General features: G+C 37.3%; 1 protein-coding gene across 1 annotated transcript in view; it reads right to left on the bottom strand.

Moving 5' to 3' along the window:
* LOC150090164 (uncharacterized) overlaps nt 1-18,043 on the bottom strand; it is a 69,918-nt gene that overhangs the window by 15,682 nt on the left and 36,193 nt on the right. Inside the window, exons 3-4 of the mRNA XM_090390183.1 lie at nt 16,552-16,773; nt 3,080-3,224 (exon numbers count right to left, since the gene is read on the bottom strand). Coding sequence (XP_090246309.1) covers nt 3,080-3,224; nt 16,552-16,773 — 367 coding nt within the window. The remainder of the gene's footprint in view (nt 1-3,079; nt 3,225-16,551; nt 16,774-18,043) is intronic.

Genomic DNA, 18,043 nt, shown 5'->3' with positions numbered 1-18,043 from the left:
AACTCACATGGTGAGATTGGCAAATGGGCGACAATATGAGAAAGACTTTAATTACATGGGGTATGCAGATTGGCAACCAGACACATTAGAGGGAACCTGATTGAGGTTTATAAGGCTCTGAGATCGGTTAGTAAAAAATTAATGAAGGTGGAATTTTCACTGTTATATAAAATTCCAGAACTCAGGCACATGAATTCAAATTACAAGGGAAGAGGTTTAGATTAGATTGTAGCAAATTTTTTTTCAGCCAGTGAGTTGCTGATTGCTGGAACAAGTTGCCTCAGCAGGTAGTTGAGGCTGACGGTTTGAAGAAATTCAAAGGTCAACAACTGGATAGTTACCTACATGAGAAGGGAAGTGCATAATTTTTTTTTCTTATCTGCCCGCTCTTTTTTTTTTGGCCAGTGCAGCAAAAGAATGTGGATTTCTTACACTACATGACTATACTAATATTAATGTATGTTGCTTTTAAAAGAAAACAGAGGTTGAAGCTAACAGATAAACTGTTAGAAGAGATTGGGAGGAGGTAATATGGGAAGCGGTAGCTGCTTTTTTTTTTTTAGTTTGCTTTCTTGCATCATTTGCCATTATATTACTAAATGCAAAAAGGATTGCTAATGAAATTAAAGGCTTTAAAAAGGCACTTTTAAAAATGATACTTTAAGAACAGTGGTAAAAAAAAAATCCTGATGTTATAGGAGCAGAGTGTATTCTGTTTTCATGTAACTAAAGCTTATCATGAATTCTTAACATGTTGCCATTTGAGTTATTTTAAAACACATTGTCTTTTGTTAGTCTGATCATACAAGCCACAGGAAATCGACACCCCACATCTGTGAAGTTTTAAGGAACCTAAAAGCCACATCTAAAGCAACATTCAAATTGAGGAAAGACGGTTGTAGGATAGATGTGCGGAAGTTAGCCTTTAGCCAGTGGATGGTTGATTGCTGGAACAAACTTCCATCTGTCATTGTAGAAGTTGATAGCATAAATAGATTCAAGGCAGAACTTGACAAACATTTGGAGCGAGTGGATGGATGAAATAAGGTTTTTTTTTTTTGGCTGATGCTATATAAGCTTGCTTTCTTGCATCATGTGCCTTTGCTAATGCTAAATCTCAATTGCAATATGACTAAATATATGCTTCCTACATCCTCGTTTAGACATTTTCTCAGAAAAGCTTGCAACGTATTGGTGATGAACATGGTAAACATTTCCAAAGTGGCATTTTCATCAAGGAAATGAAAATTTCCTTCATCATCATTGGAAAAATAATACCAAAGAAGGTAGATGCACAGTATGTGGCAGACTATTGTCAGATATTGATCAGAGAAGACTCTGGTCATTACAAAAGAAAAAGCAACTGAAAAAAAATAAATAAAAATAAATAATAATAATAATAAACAATTCAATAAGCATTACCTACAGCCCTCAATAAATCTGTGGGTGCTTAGCAATATCCAATTTCATATTTGGATTCAGCTCATCAAAATCCATGAGATGTACTATATTTCAGGAGCAAAAAATCAAGAGCTTAAAATTTGTTGTCCAGTGTCATAGCCAGCCTTTCTGAAAATATACCAACCCAAAGTCCTCCCTATCAAAAGAAATAATTACACTTTTCTTCCTTGGAGTTAGCCGCTTATATGCCATATCACACATGGAATTAACTGCTTATATACCCTGGGAACAGAAACTGACAGCACATGCTAGCAGGTTAATGCTTTTATACACAAGGTATTGAAACAAAGCCTTCAGGTGACAATTTCAAGTGTACAGAAAGATACTAATGAAATAAACTTTAATGGGTGATGCAACCCTTGTGACTGTTCTATTCCATGTTTTTCTCTTTAAGCTTATGTTAGAGTGGAAATTAAGGGGTTTTTTTTTGTATGCATAACAACAAACTGACTAATGGTAGATTCAAAATCTGTTAATTTTTGATTCAAGAGTATCAGAGCTACAGAAGAAATTGTTTCTGACTAGACATCAAAGGCCTGTCTGTTAAGTCCAATTGTCCATTAAACTCTAAAGAAATGCATATCACTAGAGTGTCATGAAAAAGTGCTGATCATGAATTTCAAAATGTAATAATGTATTTTTCAGCACTTACCAGTTGTATTCAAAAATGAGCTGAACTGCTATGTTGTACATGTTGGTTACTCTGACTGAAGCTTATTCAGGATCTGAAGAGCTCTTGGGCACTGTATCTGGAGGTTTGAATGGCATCCTACTGATGTTGTATGTGCTTAGCAGGCAGATAAGAGTATGATTGTGAGGAAAATTCTCGCTAGATAGATATAAATCCTGTAAAGAGCACAAGCTTTAAGAAGCTATAAATTGTTTCATGATTCTGCCGGAATCCTGAATCCTGTTACCACTTGTGGAAGTGGTAAATAACTGCATTTCTGAACCAAAAGAAACTATTGAAGTTTATGACAGTATCCAAGAATTTTCCTGACTTTTGACAGCTTCCACTTTACTTCTTCTTTAACAGTAAAAGTAATAATATTTTGGGCAATCTCTTTTTCAGTGAAATCTGTTATCCAGGACCCCCCTAACTTCTAACCACTCAGCAATGATGTCTTCAGGGCGACCAGATCTGCCACCTTGAGCCCTTAGATCAACATCCTTGTCAGAGAAGGTTTTGTTCCAGCCATTCAAAAGGGTGTATATCTTTAGCACCTTCCAAAAGGGGCTCCAGCAGAAACAACAAATTACCTTGTTTAATAAGAATGAAACTTTGTTTTCTCAATAAATTTTCAGTTTTTAATTAGAAATAATGTTATACCTTAGTTCTTACTAAACAAATAGAAAGTGACTATAAACTGTTATAAAGAAAAGAACAAGGAATAAAAATAGAGAATGCAAAAACTGAAAAAAGTACTCTGAATTTGTTTAATTCAGCACACAACAGCTTGAGCCAGGAACACTCAAGAATTTAAACTGAATAAAAAAAAAATAAATAAATAAACAAACTAGCCAACTGCTACTCACCATTTTGTATGCTAAGTACATACTGGTTATTTATTACCCAAGTTTTACCAAACATTTTTATGAAATACTGAAACTGACTTACCATATGAGCATCTAAATTAGTTTTTGCAGAATATCTTCTGTCACATATGCTACATTTAAAAGATTTTTCACCTCTGTGAGTAAAATAATGACTTTCTAGTTTAGTACGAGATGAGAGGAGCTTCCCACAAATGTTGCAGGGATGCCTAAAGGATCACATATTATAAGATTAAGAAAATGATATACATAATGCATTTAAAAATACAAAACAACACCATAATTTTTTTTTTTCATAAGAAGGAAACAATGGATTAAGTTAAACCTGTACCTTTGAAGCAATTCTTTGTTAATTATCTTTCCTTTTTTTCATTATCATATTAGTTTATTTAAACCTTCAGCACATTTGTGAGGTAGTAATTACTTGTGATTGATTCATACTTCATAATTCACTCCAAGAAAGTCATGAAGGCACATCAAGAAAACAAATATTTTGAAAAAAAAAAAAAAAAAAAAAAAAAGAATATAAATAATGAATACAACCAAAATACTACAAGGCATGTCCAACACCAAGCTCTGAAGTAAAGTTCACTAGTTTCAACTATTCAAAGATTAAGAAAAAAAGTAACATTTTTGTTCCCTTTAAAAAAAATTAAGTTTTTGTTTAATTTAACTGATTTACAGCCTGTAAAGATGGTGGGTTTATTGTCTGTGGAGTTTACTTATGATTCCAGCTTCCTCATAGTTTTACTTTATTACAGTATATGGCCCAAAAAATGTTTACTACTTTGTGTTACGCCACATTTTAAATGTGAAATTTTGCAACTTTTCTTTGTAACATTTCTTTAAGAAAATTTAAATGTTATGGGAGAATTTTTCCTCAATTTATCAGTTATATAAGTGCAAAAATTCATCACAAACTCTGTTACAACATGGAAATGTTGTAACAGAGTTTGTGATGCCAAAAAAAAACTTCCCATTCCACTTCTCTTCCTTGAATTTATTTAAGCTATCAACTTCCACAATGACAGAGAGAAGTTTGTTCCAGCAATCAACCACCTGATGGCTAAAGGAAAATTTCCACACATCTATTTGACAACTGTCTTTCCTCAATTTCAGTTTACACCCCCTCAAGTTTGTAATCAGAGCAAGAGATAGAATCCCACAGCATTGAGCCTGCTCAATCCATTCAAGGCCTTAACCTCAATCAGATCACCTTGCAGGTGCCTAGTCTCCAGATGCTGCAATTTGCAGAACTTAAGCCTTTCTTCGTAAGAGCACCCCTTCGTTCCCCTCACCAGTCTTGCTGCCCTTCGCTGTACTCGTTCTAGCAACTGTACATCCTTTCTAAAATGAGTCTTCCAGACCTGTATGCAGTACTCACGTTTGGCCTGACCATTGCCTTATACAAGGGATATTCACCTCCTTATACCTATTAGCAAAATTCCTGTATATCATTGACAAGACCCCATGGCCTAGTTTGGCAGCCTGTCTGCCCTACTCAGAAAACTTCATATCTGGCTGCACAATTACCATCAGGTCTCTTTCATTCCCCACTACCCTGAGCATAACAGCACCCAGTTGGTACATTTCTCTGGGATTACTACTACCCATATGCAGTACTTTGCATTTGTCAATGTTAAACTTCATGCCACTTCTCAGCCCATCTGTCCAGATCCTGTTGCAGCAGCACACTGTCATTACTCTTATTAACAAACCTGCCAATCTTTGTATTATCTGCAAACTTTGACATTAAGCTTGATATATCTTCATCAATATCACTGATAAATATACAAAACAATAGACCCAACACCGAACCCTGGGCGACACCACTAATAACATTAGTCCACGAAGAGCAGTGTCCATTGATTACTACTCTCTCTCTTCTTCCATTCAACCATCCTTTTATCCATTGTAGCAATTTGCCCTTAATGCCATACTGTTCCAATTTGTACAGTAGTTTTCCATGTGCAACAGTATCAAAAGCTTTCCTGAAATCCAAGTATATGATATCAAAATTATTTAATTTTTGCATCCTTTGTGCCCACGTCATAGTATCCAATCATACTGGGCTGACAACACTTCCCCTTAACAAACACATGCTTTCTCTCAATTATTACTGCAGCCTTGTCTAGATGATCCTGCAGTGCTTCTTTAACCAGTGATTCATTATTTTTCCTGAACAGAAGTCAAACTAACAAGTCTGTAATTACTCATGTCACCCTTTAATCCCCCTTTGTGAACTGGAGATACATTTGTACATCTCCAGTCTGTGGGGGCTTCTCCTGAGCCCAAGGATGATCTCATAATTATGGCTAAGGGTTTGCTTACTTCCTTTGCAGCCTACTTTAATATACCTAAATAGATCCAATCAACCCCAGGTGCTTTTCTTATGTTTATCTTCAACAATTTCTCCTACGCGTTGCTCTCAATTATTACACAATCATTTAACTCCCTGTTAGAGTTTGATAAACATCTAGCCTTCTCCTCTTTGAATAACTCTTCATGTGAATGTAGATGCGCAAAATACTCATTTAGTTTGGCAGCTATCTGAAAATGATCACCTACAGTCAAACCACTGATATCAAGTGGACTAATCTGATTCATCCCTTTCCTTTTAGAGTTTATATAAGTAAAGACATTTTTGCTGTTTTTCTTTACATCCTTTGCCAAAGATTTCTCATTATCTGCCTTCACTTGGCTAACCTCCTTTGTGACTTGATTACAGACTAGCTTATATCTACTATAGGCTTATATATGTATTATAGACCACTCTAGTCACCTTTACGAAAACAAAAACTCTTTCCTTTACCCCTGATGGCAGTTACATCTTTAAGTAAATCCTACATCTGTGCACTGTGATCACTGCCACCTAGTGGTTCCTTTATTTGAAAATTCTTAATGCATGAATAATCCCAGCTGATAGTCAGATCAAGAGTGTTACTCCCTCTGGTTGCCTCTCTAAAATGCTGTTGTAGAAAACAATCATCCAATAAATCCACAAAAGCAAGGCTTTTGTGGATGAGAAGACAGTGAAAAATTTCAAGCAGGTATAAGGGACATTTATAGGGTTGTATAAGAATTACTAAAAAGGTCACATTACAAAAGTCGATACAACAAATTTAACACTCACACCTCAGTGTAGTATTATCAAATTATCAATTAAATTTATTAATCTTATTAATTTTCATTGTTAATCAAATTGTAATAAATGGAAATCATGCTCCAGACTAGAGCAGCAGAGCAAGGGCAAGAAAGTGCTGTGGCTCGCGGGGGAAATGAAAGGGGCAATTCTCCAATGCATCACAGCCCCCCCCCCAAAAAATGCAACTTGTGAAATGTTTGCTAGAACAGGACATGATCAAGACAAGGAGGATGGCCTTGCATGTGTAGGTGCAGAGAGTGTAAAGAAATAAGCCACACCTCAGTATTCTGATGGGCATCTATGGGAGTTTGAAGAGTAGGTTAAATGCCTTCAAAGGAATTAAAATGGGGGCACATCATGCCCTCAGCTGCCCAACTCAATCCCACAGCTAACTTAGTACATCAGGCAACACAGCAGCAATCCTCAAGGCAGAATGTGCTGGTCCCACAGGATCTAGTTATTGTTGGTGACTCCATCAGAGAAACAGGAAATATATTGTGCAAAAAAGGATAGGTGGAATAGGATCAAGGTATGTCCGTCAGGGGCAAACGTTTATGACATTGTACAGCCGATAACATCTTTTTAGGACACAAAAGGTTATATTGATGGACACTTTGGCACTTTCTGCAGACTTACTTAACAAGTACAGGTCACAGATGAAAATAAGTTGCAAGTTAGGATTACATTTGAAAGTCTGCAATTCTGCTCAGACCTGATAAGAGGAAGAATATGATTAGAGCCTTGTCAATCAATTCGGGCCCTGGAGAGATTGTGCAAGGCTCATAGAATATTTCACAGCATGGTCAGGGCTTGATAACAAGAGAGATTGTATCTACAGAGATGGGATACACTTAAGTAGAAAGGGGGCAAGAATATTTGGTGATGCCACTGAGGCAGTGTTAGGTGGATCAGAAAACTGCTAGCTTTGGGGATTTGCTGACTAACAGATTAACAGCAGCTGCAGGCAGAAGTGAAAGTGATTCTTACACTGCTTCTATTAGAATGAGCATCAACCTGAAAAACAAGGTACTGGAGATTTCAGGAACTGCTGGGAGTCATCGGAACAAGTAAATACATGGGATGTGTTAGGGAAACTAAGATTAAGAACAGGTGCATGTATACTTGCAGGTACACCAATGCTAGGAGTATAGTAAATAATTTGATGAATTTGAATTGCTGGTCAAGCAAAGGTGGATATTGTTGGGATATCAGAGATTTGGTGCCACACAGATATAAGGAATGCAGAATTAGAATTTGGGGAACAAAAATAATAGAAAGGGAGGAGGGGTCATGCTGTTAGTTAAGAAACACAAAATTTAAGGAAGTGCATCCAGTTGACATGGGTGGACAGTACAGTGTTGAGTCAGTTTGGAGTGACAAAGCACTGGGAAATAATATTTAAGGGAAAAGGCCTCACATGCTAACATATAGGTTAGTGCAAAAGCATCATTTTAACGTAGCCATCTACCAAAGTAGTTAAATTAATTAAATTGGCATCGTTTTGGTTATCGTATTAATTAATTTAACTACTTTGGTAGATGGCTACATTAAAATGATGCTTTTGCACTAACCTACATGTTAGTCATTCTACCTCATAGCATGAGGTAGAATGAGAGATCTTTGCCCTTAAATATTTTATAGTCTATATCACTGCACACCATCAGGCATCTCTCATACTATGAAGTTATACTTCATAACTGGGTTGTCACTATTGCAACACCAGGGTACCTGCGCACCCACCAAGGAGAAGCCAACAAGCTTTGAAACGGTATCGATGGTGGTATCCACTGAGAAGTAACAGTAGTCTTTTCCACTGGTGAAGTGTTACTTATTTGAGGTAGTACAATACCATGGCATCTCGTTGTGAAGGCATTTGCAATATGAGATATAAACAAACCGTTGCCAATTTAATTAATTAATTTAACTGCTTTGGTAGATGGCTACATTAAAATGATGCTTTTGCACTAACCTATATGCTAGCACTGGGAAAGCAAAATTGAGTAGGAATGTGTTATAGGCCTAAGGACTCTGCTGAGTACAATGAACAACAGTACAGTCAGTCCTCGTATAGCACGATAGTTGTGTTCCTAGAAACCCTCGTGCAATGCAAAATCGTGCAATATAAACAACAGGCCCTATGGGAAAAATAGGGTTAGGTGCCAACCACCCAAGATTCAACACACATTGGTTACCAAATATTGGTAATAAATAATTGTAATAAAATACTTACGTATTTTATAACGATTAAAATATGTAATAAAAAATAATACTATAATTTTTTATAATATTTTTTATTATTATATTATATTTTATTATAATATAATAAATAATAAAAAAATACGTAACCATTTTTTACAAATAAAATACTTATGTATTTTATTACGACTATTACGTAATAAAATGTCGCTAATGCTTTTGCTTCTATCATAAGAAAACTTGTTTTTTGTTTGATTTTCTATCCCAACAGATGACAGCCGTTCCATCCCTTCCAATTCTTTGTGTCTTAATCTAATGGATTTTAATTACACTTTGAGTTGTTCCGGCTATGAAAATGTTTTTATTTTCTCTGCAGTCTTTGTAATTTTCAGGGTTGCCTCACTTAGGTCTGTAGCACGTGCAATATCACATGGTCTTTCATTTCGCTCAAAGCGTTTCACAATTTCATCTTTTTTCTCTATCGACAGAGGTGGACTGGCCATAAGCCTTACCAGGGAAACCCCAGTGGGCCAGAGGCCGGTGTGATTTTCGCCATAAACCCTAGTATGAGGCCATTATAAATTTTCCCGGGTAAGAATTTATGACCCAGTCCGCCTCCGTTTACCGATATTGCTTTTCTTTTTCTCTCTGAATCTGCAGTGTCTTCAACCAGGACGCTTCCTTTTCACACCTTTTAAGTATTTTACTCATTTTTAGGGAATAAAGCACAATTACAAAACGAGGAGGCACGCTTGATACACATAAACAAAGCTGCACACGTGTAGCAACTGAATAAACAACACCGTAAAGGCAGAGATACACTATTAACACCTCATATTTTACTAAAGCACATTTTACTAGGGGTTACTACCATAAAACAATAAAAACAATTTCCAGTTGCGTTCCTGCTAGTGGAATCTGTTATAAACTGGTAGTAAACTCGATCTAATTGGATTCGCGATTATACCGACAGCTGGAATTGTGTTGGTTTTTACGTTATTATGGTGAAATGTGTTTCCCCTTCACTGATATAAGAAACATAAATACATTTTCAGAATCTTCTCTTCATTCCTATCGTGTTGCGTTCGGTTGAGGCGATTCTGCGTTCGACTGCCATTTCTTGTAAACACAAAGGCGAATCATGCATAAGCGGATTCGGTTCATGTTATATAAGATATCGTTCCCCTATTTATAAATCGTGTATGATCGAATTCATGTAGTGTAAACACGTGCTATACGAGGACTGACTGTATAGAGAAAAAGAGGGCCAGTAAATCAGAATGTCTTATAATGGGGAGATTTTAACCTTCCAGATATTGACTGGAACTTATTGGTTGACCATTCACACACTAGCAAGATTTTTGCAGATTTATTGGATGATTGTTTTCTACAACAACATGTTCAAGAGGCAACCAGAGGGAGTAATACTCTTGATCTGATTACCAGCAGTGATTATTCATGGATTAAGAATTTGCAGATAAAGGAACCACTGAGTGACAGTGATCAGAGTTCTGATGTTGGATTTACTTAAAGATGTCACTACCATAAAGGGTAAACGGTAGGGAAGTTTTTAAATTCTATACAGAGGGAACCAACTGATGATATTACTAATGGTGAATTCTAAATGGGAAGCCTTCAGGGACTTAATCTTGGAGGCTACTAGGCTTTTCATTCCAACTAAGAAATACTGTACAAGGTTTAGGCCTAAACGGATGTCAGATGAACTAATGAGGCTCTTAGCAGAGAACAAAAATGCATACGGTGACATAAATTATCAGATGACACAGAAGCTTTTGGTAGATCTGTAATCAAATAATAAAAGAGGCTAGGAAAGTGAAGGTATATTACGAGAAATCTTTGTCAAAGCAAGCAAGGAAAAACAGCAAGACTTCTATACTTATGTAAACTCTAGAAGGAAGGAGATGGATCAGATTGATCTACTTGATATTGATTTAGCATTAGTAGAGGCATATGATGCAAGAAAGCAAGCTTATGCAGCATCAGCCAAAAAAAAAAAAAAAAAAAAAAAAAAAAACCACTCCCAATATCACCCCTGCGATCGTTCGAAATACCTGTCCAGCTGAGCCTTAAATTTATTTAGGCTATCAACTTCCACAAGCGATGGAAGTCTGTTCCACCAACCAACTACCCACTGGCTAAAGGCAAATTTCCACACATCTATCCTACATCTGTCTTTCCTCAACTTGAATTTATGCCCTCTCAGGTGATTATTCTGAGCAAGAGGAAGAATCCCATCAGAATTGAGCATGCTCAAACCATTCAACGCTTTATACACCTCTATGAGATCACCTGCAGGTGCCTAGTCTCCAGACACTAAATTTTCAAAATTTAAGCTTTTCTTCGTAAGAGCAACCCTTTGTTCCATTCACTAATCTTGTTGCCCTTCTCTGTACTCGTTCCAACAGCTCTACATCCTTTTTAAAATGAGGTCTCCAGACCTGTATACAGTACTCAAGGTGTGGCCTGACCATTGCCTTATATAAGGGGATAATCACCTCCTTATCGCTGCTAAAAAAAATCCTGTATATCACTGACAAAACACCATGAGCTACTCTTGCAGCTCGTCTGCACTGCTCAGAAAACTTCATATCTGCCTGCACAATTACCCCCCAGGTCCTTTTCATTCTCTCTACCACTGTCAGTGTAGTACCACAGAGTTGATACGTTACTCTGGGGTTACTGTTTCCCATATGTAGTACTTTACATTTCTCAATGTTAAACTTCATTTGCCACCTCTCAGCCCATCTGCTCAAATTTTCCAGATCCTGTTGCAGCAGCATACTGGCAGTAGTGTCCTTAACAACCTGCCAACCCTTGTATCACTGCAAACTTGGACATTAAGCTTGATATACCATTATCAATATCATTTATAAATACAGAAAACAACAATGGATCCAACACTGAACTCTGAGGGACTCCACTAATAACATTAGTCCACGATGAGCAGTGTCCATTGATTACCACTATCTGTCTTCTCCCCCTCACCATCCCTTTATCCATAGCAGCAATTTGCCTCCAATGCCACACTGCTCCAATTTGTGCAGCAGCCTTCCATATCGATGGGTCAACTGTTGATGATCCTGCTCAGGTAGCTAACAAACTAAATGAATATTTTGCATCCACATTCACACATGAGGAGTTATTTAGCGAGGGGAAAGCCAGAGGTGTATTCAACTCTAGCAGTAAGCTAGAGAATCTTGTAATAACTGAGAGTAAAGTGGAGGAGAAATTGTTGAAGATAAACACAAGAAAGGCACCCGGGGTGGTTGGGATCTATCCAGTTATATTAAAGGAGGCAGCAAAGGAAGTAAGCAAACCCTTAGCCATAATTATGAGAGCTTCCTTGGACTCAGGCTGCAAGAGTAGGACTCAGGCTGCAAGAGTAGCTCATGGTGTATTGTCAATGATATATAGGAATTTTTCTAGCAGGGATAAGGAGGTGATTATATATACCCACAGACTGGATATGTGCAAATGTGACCCCAATTCACAAAGGAGGTTGTTATTTGGTTTTTTTTAGGAGCATTAGCAACTAAGGCCATATTGCTCCGGGGATATGCGGCGGTCATTCCCAGACCTTTCCGTATTTGGTGGTCACTGGCTCGAACCCCGGTCTAATCAAGAAGCGTGTGCTACGCACTGCTGCTCCTGCCCACCTGGCTACGGAGGCGCCTCACAAAGGAGGATCAAAGGCTGACACAAGTAATTATAGACCTGTGAGTTTAACTTCTGTTCCAGGAAAATTAGACTTCAGTTATAACTGAAGACAAGACTTCAGTTATAACTCGGACACAGCATGGTTTTGTTAAGTGGAAGTCTTGCCTGACCAATTTGATTGGATACTATGATGCAGTCACAAAGGAACTGGATGCAGGGAATAACTTTGATATTATATACTTGGATCTTAGAAAGGCTTTTGATACTGTTGCACATGGAAGACTGCTGCACAAATTGGAGCAGTGTGACATTGGAGGCAAATTGCTGCTGTGGATAAAGGGGTGGCTGAGGGGGAGAAGACAGAGAGTGGTAATCAATGGACACTGCTCGTCGTGGACTAATGTTATCCCATCCACCCCAGGTGCCTCAGGGCTCAGTGTTGGGTCCATTATTGTTTTCTGTATTTATAAATGATATTGATGATGGTATATCAAGCTTAATGTCGAAGTTTGCAGACGATACAAAGGTAGGCAGGGTTGTCAGTGACACTATTGACACTATGCTGCTGCAACAGGATCTGGAAAGGTTGAGCAGATGGGCCGAGAGGTGGCAAATGAAGTTTAACATTGATAAATGTAAAGTACTACACATGGGAAACAGCAACCCCAGAGCAACGTATCAACTCTGTGGTACTACACTGACAGTGGTAGAGAATGAAAGGGACCTGGGGGTAGTTGTGCAGGCAGATATGAAGTTCTCTGAGCAGTGCAGACAGGCTGCAAGAGTAGCTCATGGTGTATTGTCAATGATATATAGGAATTTTTCTAGCAGGGATAAGGAGGTGATTATTCCCTTGTATAAGGCAATGGTCAGGCCACACCTAGAGTACTGTATACAGGTCTGGAGGCCTCATTTCAAGAAGGATGTAGAGCTGCTGGAACGAGTACAGAGAAGGGCAACAAGATTAGTGAATGGAACAAAGGGGTGCTCTTTCGAAGAAAGGCTTAAGTTTTGCAAATTACAGTGTCTGGAGACTAGGCACCAGCGAGGTGATCTGATAGAGGTGTATAAAGCCTTGAATGGTTTGAGCATGCTCAATGCTGATGGGATTCTTCCTCTCGCTCAGAATAATCACCTGAGAGGGCATAAATTCAAGTTGAGGAGAGACAGATGTAGGATAGATGTGCGGAAATTTGCCTTTAGCCAGCGGGTGGTTGGTTGGTGATCCAGACTTCCATCCCTTGTCGTGGAAGTTGATAGCCTAAATAAGTTTAAGGCTCAGCTGGACAGGTATTTTGAACGAAGAGAGGGGTGAAGTGGAAGTGGTTTTTTTTTTTGGCTGATGCTGCATAAGCTTTCTTTCTTGCATCAAATGCCTCTACTAATGCGCAACAGTATCAAAAGCCTTTCTAAGCTCTGAATGTATAATATCAAAGTTATTCCCTGCATCCAGTTCTTTTGTGACTGCATCATAGTATCCAATCAAATTGGTCAGGCAAGACTTCCCCTTAACAAAACCATGCTGTGTCCGAGCTATAACTGAAGTCTTGTCTAGATGATCCTGCAGTGCTTCTTTAACCACTGCCTCCATTAATTTTCCTGGAAAGGAAGTTAAACTCGTAGATCTATAATTACTTGTGTCAGCCTTTGATCCTCCTTTGTGAATTGGAGTAACATTTGTACAGCTCCAGTCTATGGGTACCTCCCCTGAGTCCAAAGAAACTCTCATAATTATCGCTAAGGGTTTGCTTACTTCCTTTACTGCCTCCTTTAATATAACTGGATAGATCCCATCCACCCCAGGTGCCTTTTTTATGTTTATTCTCAACAATTTCTCCTCCACTTTCCTCTCAGTTATTACAAAATCATCTAGTCAGAGTTTACTTCACCTCTGGCATTCTCCTTCCTGAATAACTCCTCATGTGTGAATGTAGATGCAAAATACTCATTTAGTTTGTTAGCCACCTGAGCAGGATCATCAACAGTTGAACCATCAATATTGATGGTACAACTGTTGATAATCCTGCTCAGGTAGTTGAAAAATTGAATGAGTATTTTGAACCTACATTCACATATGAGGAATTCTGTAGGAAATGAAGGCCAGAAGTTTATCAAACTCTAACAGGGAGCTAAATGATTTTTTAATAACTGAGAGCAAAGTGGAGGAGAAATTGTTGAAGTTAATTATAAGAAAGGTACCTGGAGTGGATTAAAGAAGATGGAAAAGGACATAAGCAAACCGTTAGCCTTATTTCTGAGAGCATCCTTGGATTCACAGAAAGTCCCTATGGACTGGAGATGTGCAAATGTATTCCCAATTTGCAAAGGGGGGATCAAAGGGTGAAACAAGTAATTACAGACCTGTCAGTTTAACTTCTGCTCTGGGGAAATTAATGGAATCACTGGTTAAAGAAGCACTGCAGGATCATTTAATAAAGACTGTAGTTATAGTTCAAACACAACATGGGTTTGTTAAGGGAAAGTCTTGTCTGGCCAATTTGATTGGATACTACGATGTTGTCACAAAGGAACTGGATGCAGGGAATAACTTTGATATCATATATTTGGATCTTAGAAAGGCTTTTGATACTGTTGCACATGGAAGACTGCTGAACAAATTGGAGGAGTGTGGCATTGGAGGCAAATTGCTGCTATGGATAAAGAGATGGTTGAGTGCAAGAAGACAGGGAGTGGTAATCGATGGACACTGCTCATCGTCGACTAATTTTATTAGTGGAGTCCCAAGGTTTGGTGTTGGGTCCATTTGGTGTTGGGTCCATTGTTGTTTCCTATATTTATCAATGATACTGATGAAGGTATATCAGGTTTAATGTCCAAGTTTGCAGGCAATACGAAGGTTGGCAGGGTTGTTAACGATAGTAATGACTTACATACACCTGCTGCAGCAGGATCTAGAAAAAGATGGGCTGACAACTGAAGTTTATCATTGACAAAAGGAAAGTACTGCATATGGGTAGGAGTAAACCCAGGTAAACTCAGGGTAGTGGAGAATGAAAAAACCTGGGGGGAATTGTGCAGTCAGATATGAAGTTTTCTTAGAAGTGAAGACAGGCTGCCAGAGCAGCTCATGGGATCTTGTCAATGATATACAGGAATTTTGTTAGCAGAGATAAGGAGGCGATTATCTTTTTGTACAACTGCACCCCTAAAAAGTTCCACATAGTGTCCAAGGATCTGTTCTCGGTACCTCTGCACAGTTACTGTATCCCTATCAAAATCATGACGAGGGGTGCAGCCATTGATCATTACTTTACCCAACATGAGAACACTGCCTCCACCATAAGTCTTTCTTTCTCTGATGTTGGAGGGATGGTACTGCATTCCTTGTCGTCTCCAGATGAAATAACATCTAGAATCTGTTTGTATGCTAAAACGGGACTCCTATTTTGTTATTAACAATGTCGCCAAAGGCACTGTTCACAATAAAATATTCTTGAAAAACATTGTTCTGTTAAGCAGTGTAGTATATTGACTACAAGTGAGTGGGTACAATCTACTTATGAAAGCATAAAAACAAACTCCTCCCCCCCCACCAATTTCTGATTATATATATTTTGTAATATGAGTGCAGATTTCTGACAACCTTGTCCTTTTAGTTTCTGCACTAAGAAAGAGCCTGTATGGAGATGAGCAGAAAGTGAAGTGAATATTACGAAACACGTAGAAGGAACACTGCTGTTGTGATCCTTCTATCGTTATCTGTGGAAAAATGCAGTCTTTTAACATGGCCTTAGGTCTCAGACTTAATCTAACAAAATTTCTAATAATCAAATTTCAAAATTTCATCATCATTTGAACCAACTGATATTAGGACTCTTGATTCCTTCATATCCTCATGTTTTTAGTTTTAAATATGACAAAGCATAAGGAAGAAGTGCACTTTTCCACGGAATTAGGAGTTTACAAGGTCTTTCAGCTGTTTCATATATTTTAAATTTTTTTCCAATAATAAGACATTAACCATGTGGTTAACCAGGAGGTAAGTTTTGAGAAAGTAAGTTTCATAAAATATTTCATAAATATTCTTATATCACAAGTTCAAGTATGCTGATCCAATCATCAGTTATCTGATAATTGGTTCAACCTAAACTTATGTGCATTAACTGACAGATATGTTTTTCAACTCTCATATTTTGAATTATTTCTTTTGTTCATGTTTTTTAACAGTATTCAAACCCAATTATGTTTGTTTATTGTAAGCAATGTTAACCCCCTCCCCACAAGTCAATTAACACCTGGGGGGGAAAAAAACTCTCTTCTCATCTGTCCATCACATCAACAAAACTGTCTATTTGATTGCTTGAATGCCATTTCATCACAAATTCAGTTATGTCTAAGAATAATACAGTATATTAAGTACTGAATTGTGAAATGAATCTATAATTTAAAAAAAAAAAAAAAAAAAAAAAGATCTGAATATGGCAATTTCAGGGCTTTTTTTTTTTTTAAGATTCCTCTGACAAATTTATCAAGTAACCAGATCCTGTAACACCTACTCTTTTTGTTTCTTTTTTTTCTTTCCTTGTTCAGTACTTGAAGTCTCTTGCTTTTTGTTTAGGTTACTATTTTCTTCATGCTTGATATGAAGGTCAAGCTGACATGCTGAGGAATCTTTTGACAGTGATTTTTCGGCTTTAATATCAATAACTTCTTTCTTAATAACAGATTTTACTGCATCAGATGGCAAGGATTCCTTCTTTGATGATCTGGATACAGTTCTAATTTCAAATAAATAAAATGCAAAAAATTAAACTGAGTAAAAAATCACTTTTTCAAATATACAATATCCTAATAGAATAAAATAAGCAAAGCAACAATACTAGATAAACAGTGTTTAACCATGTATAGTACAAATCTTAATTTATTAAGTGTTGTACTCTGAAAGTGGTTGGAGTGAATATACATATCAGGAAGATGACTCTTGAGTAGGTTACCTAATGATTTATTAGCCAAATGGGCTATTATAGGCTAATAGGCTATAATATAAATATATGGATTGTATACTAATGCATAATGTATAAATGAACAAAAGTCTTCATAATTAGCTGAAATGAATTTACTAAACCCATATTACAAGTGGCTAATTACAAAGTCAAGTAACCACGTTGGTACAGAAACAATGACAATTCCACTGAATAAACGTGTTCATCATTTATTTCTTGATGCACCTTTGGATTACTTCTGGAGAACCGAGGAATTTTTGTGTTTCGAATCTATCCTTTTCCAGAAAAATTTGTTTTCCCATATCCATGCCCTAATTTAACAAATATCTCTAGTATCTCTTCTTATGATTTGTTCTTATCAACATCCAATACATCACAATTTAGTTGAGCAATGATTTTCTTACCTTATCTTTTGGATTGGAGGGAGAGATGTTTCCAGTTTAGACAGTAATGGCTGTGTTGATTTCTCAATTCCTGTACTGATGGGGCAGAGTGATTCTCAGACATGACTGGGAAAAGATTATTCATCAGGCAGTATCCTTAAGTCAGTTTATGTTTCTGTGGATTGGTATTTATTAATAATATGAATGTATGTTGGTTTTCCATTACTGTTTGGAATGGCACTTCAATTACCCACTTGATGTTACGTTGTATTTTATATTTCTGGGCAGATTTATCAGATTTTCACAGATAGGCATTTGATGTTGAGGTATCAGCATTAGTAGTGGCAAATGATGCAAGTAAGCAAGCTTATACAGTATCAGCCAAAAAAAAAAAACTAATAATTAATAAAAGAAAAGGAAAATAAATCTATCATCCTATGCATTTCCCTCACCTGAAAGTACTATCCAGATGACCTTTGAATTTCCCCAAACTGTCAGCCTCGACCACCCATGTAAGCAACTTATTCCAGTAATTTATAACTCGCTGGCTAAAATAAAACTTCCTGCAGTCCAATCTAAACATCTCCCCCCCGTAACTTGAATTTATGTCTCCTAGTTCTAGCAACATTTATAATCTTGAAAATTTTGTCCTCATTCATTTT

Source organism: Mastigoproctus giganteus, chromosome 2 (genome assembly GCF_048544385.1).
Source record: "Mastigoproctus giganteus isolate SK-2022 chromosome 2, ASM4854438v1, whole genome shotgun sequence".
Classification (NCBI taxonomy): Eukaryota; Metazoa; Arthropoda; class Arachnida; order Uropygi; family Thelyphonidae; genus Mastigoproctus; species Mastigoproctus giganteus.
The sequence above is the reverse complement of the archived record's forward strand: the minus strand, read 5'-3'. Positions and strand labels throughout refer to the sequence as shown.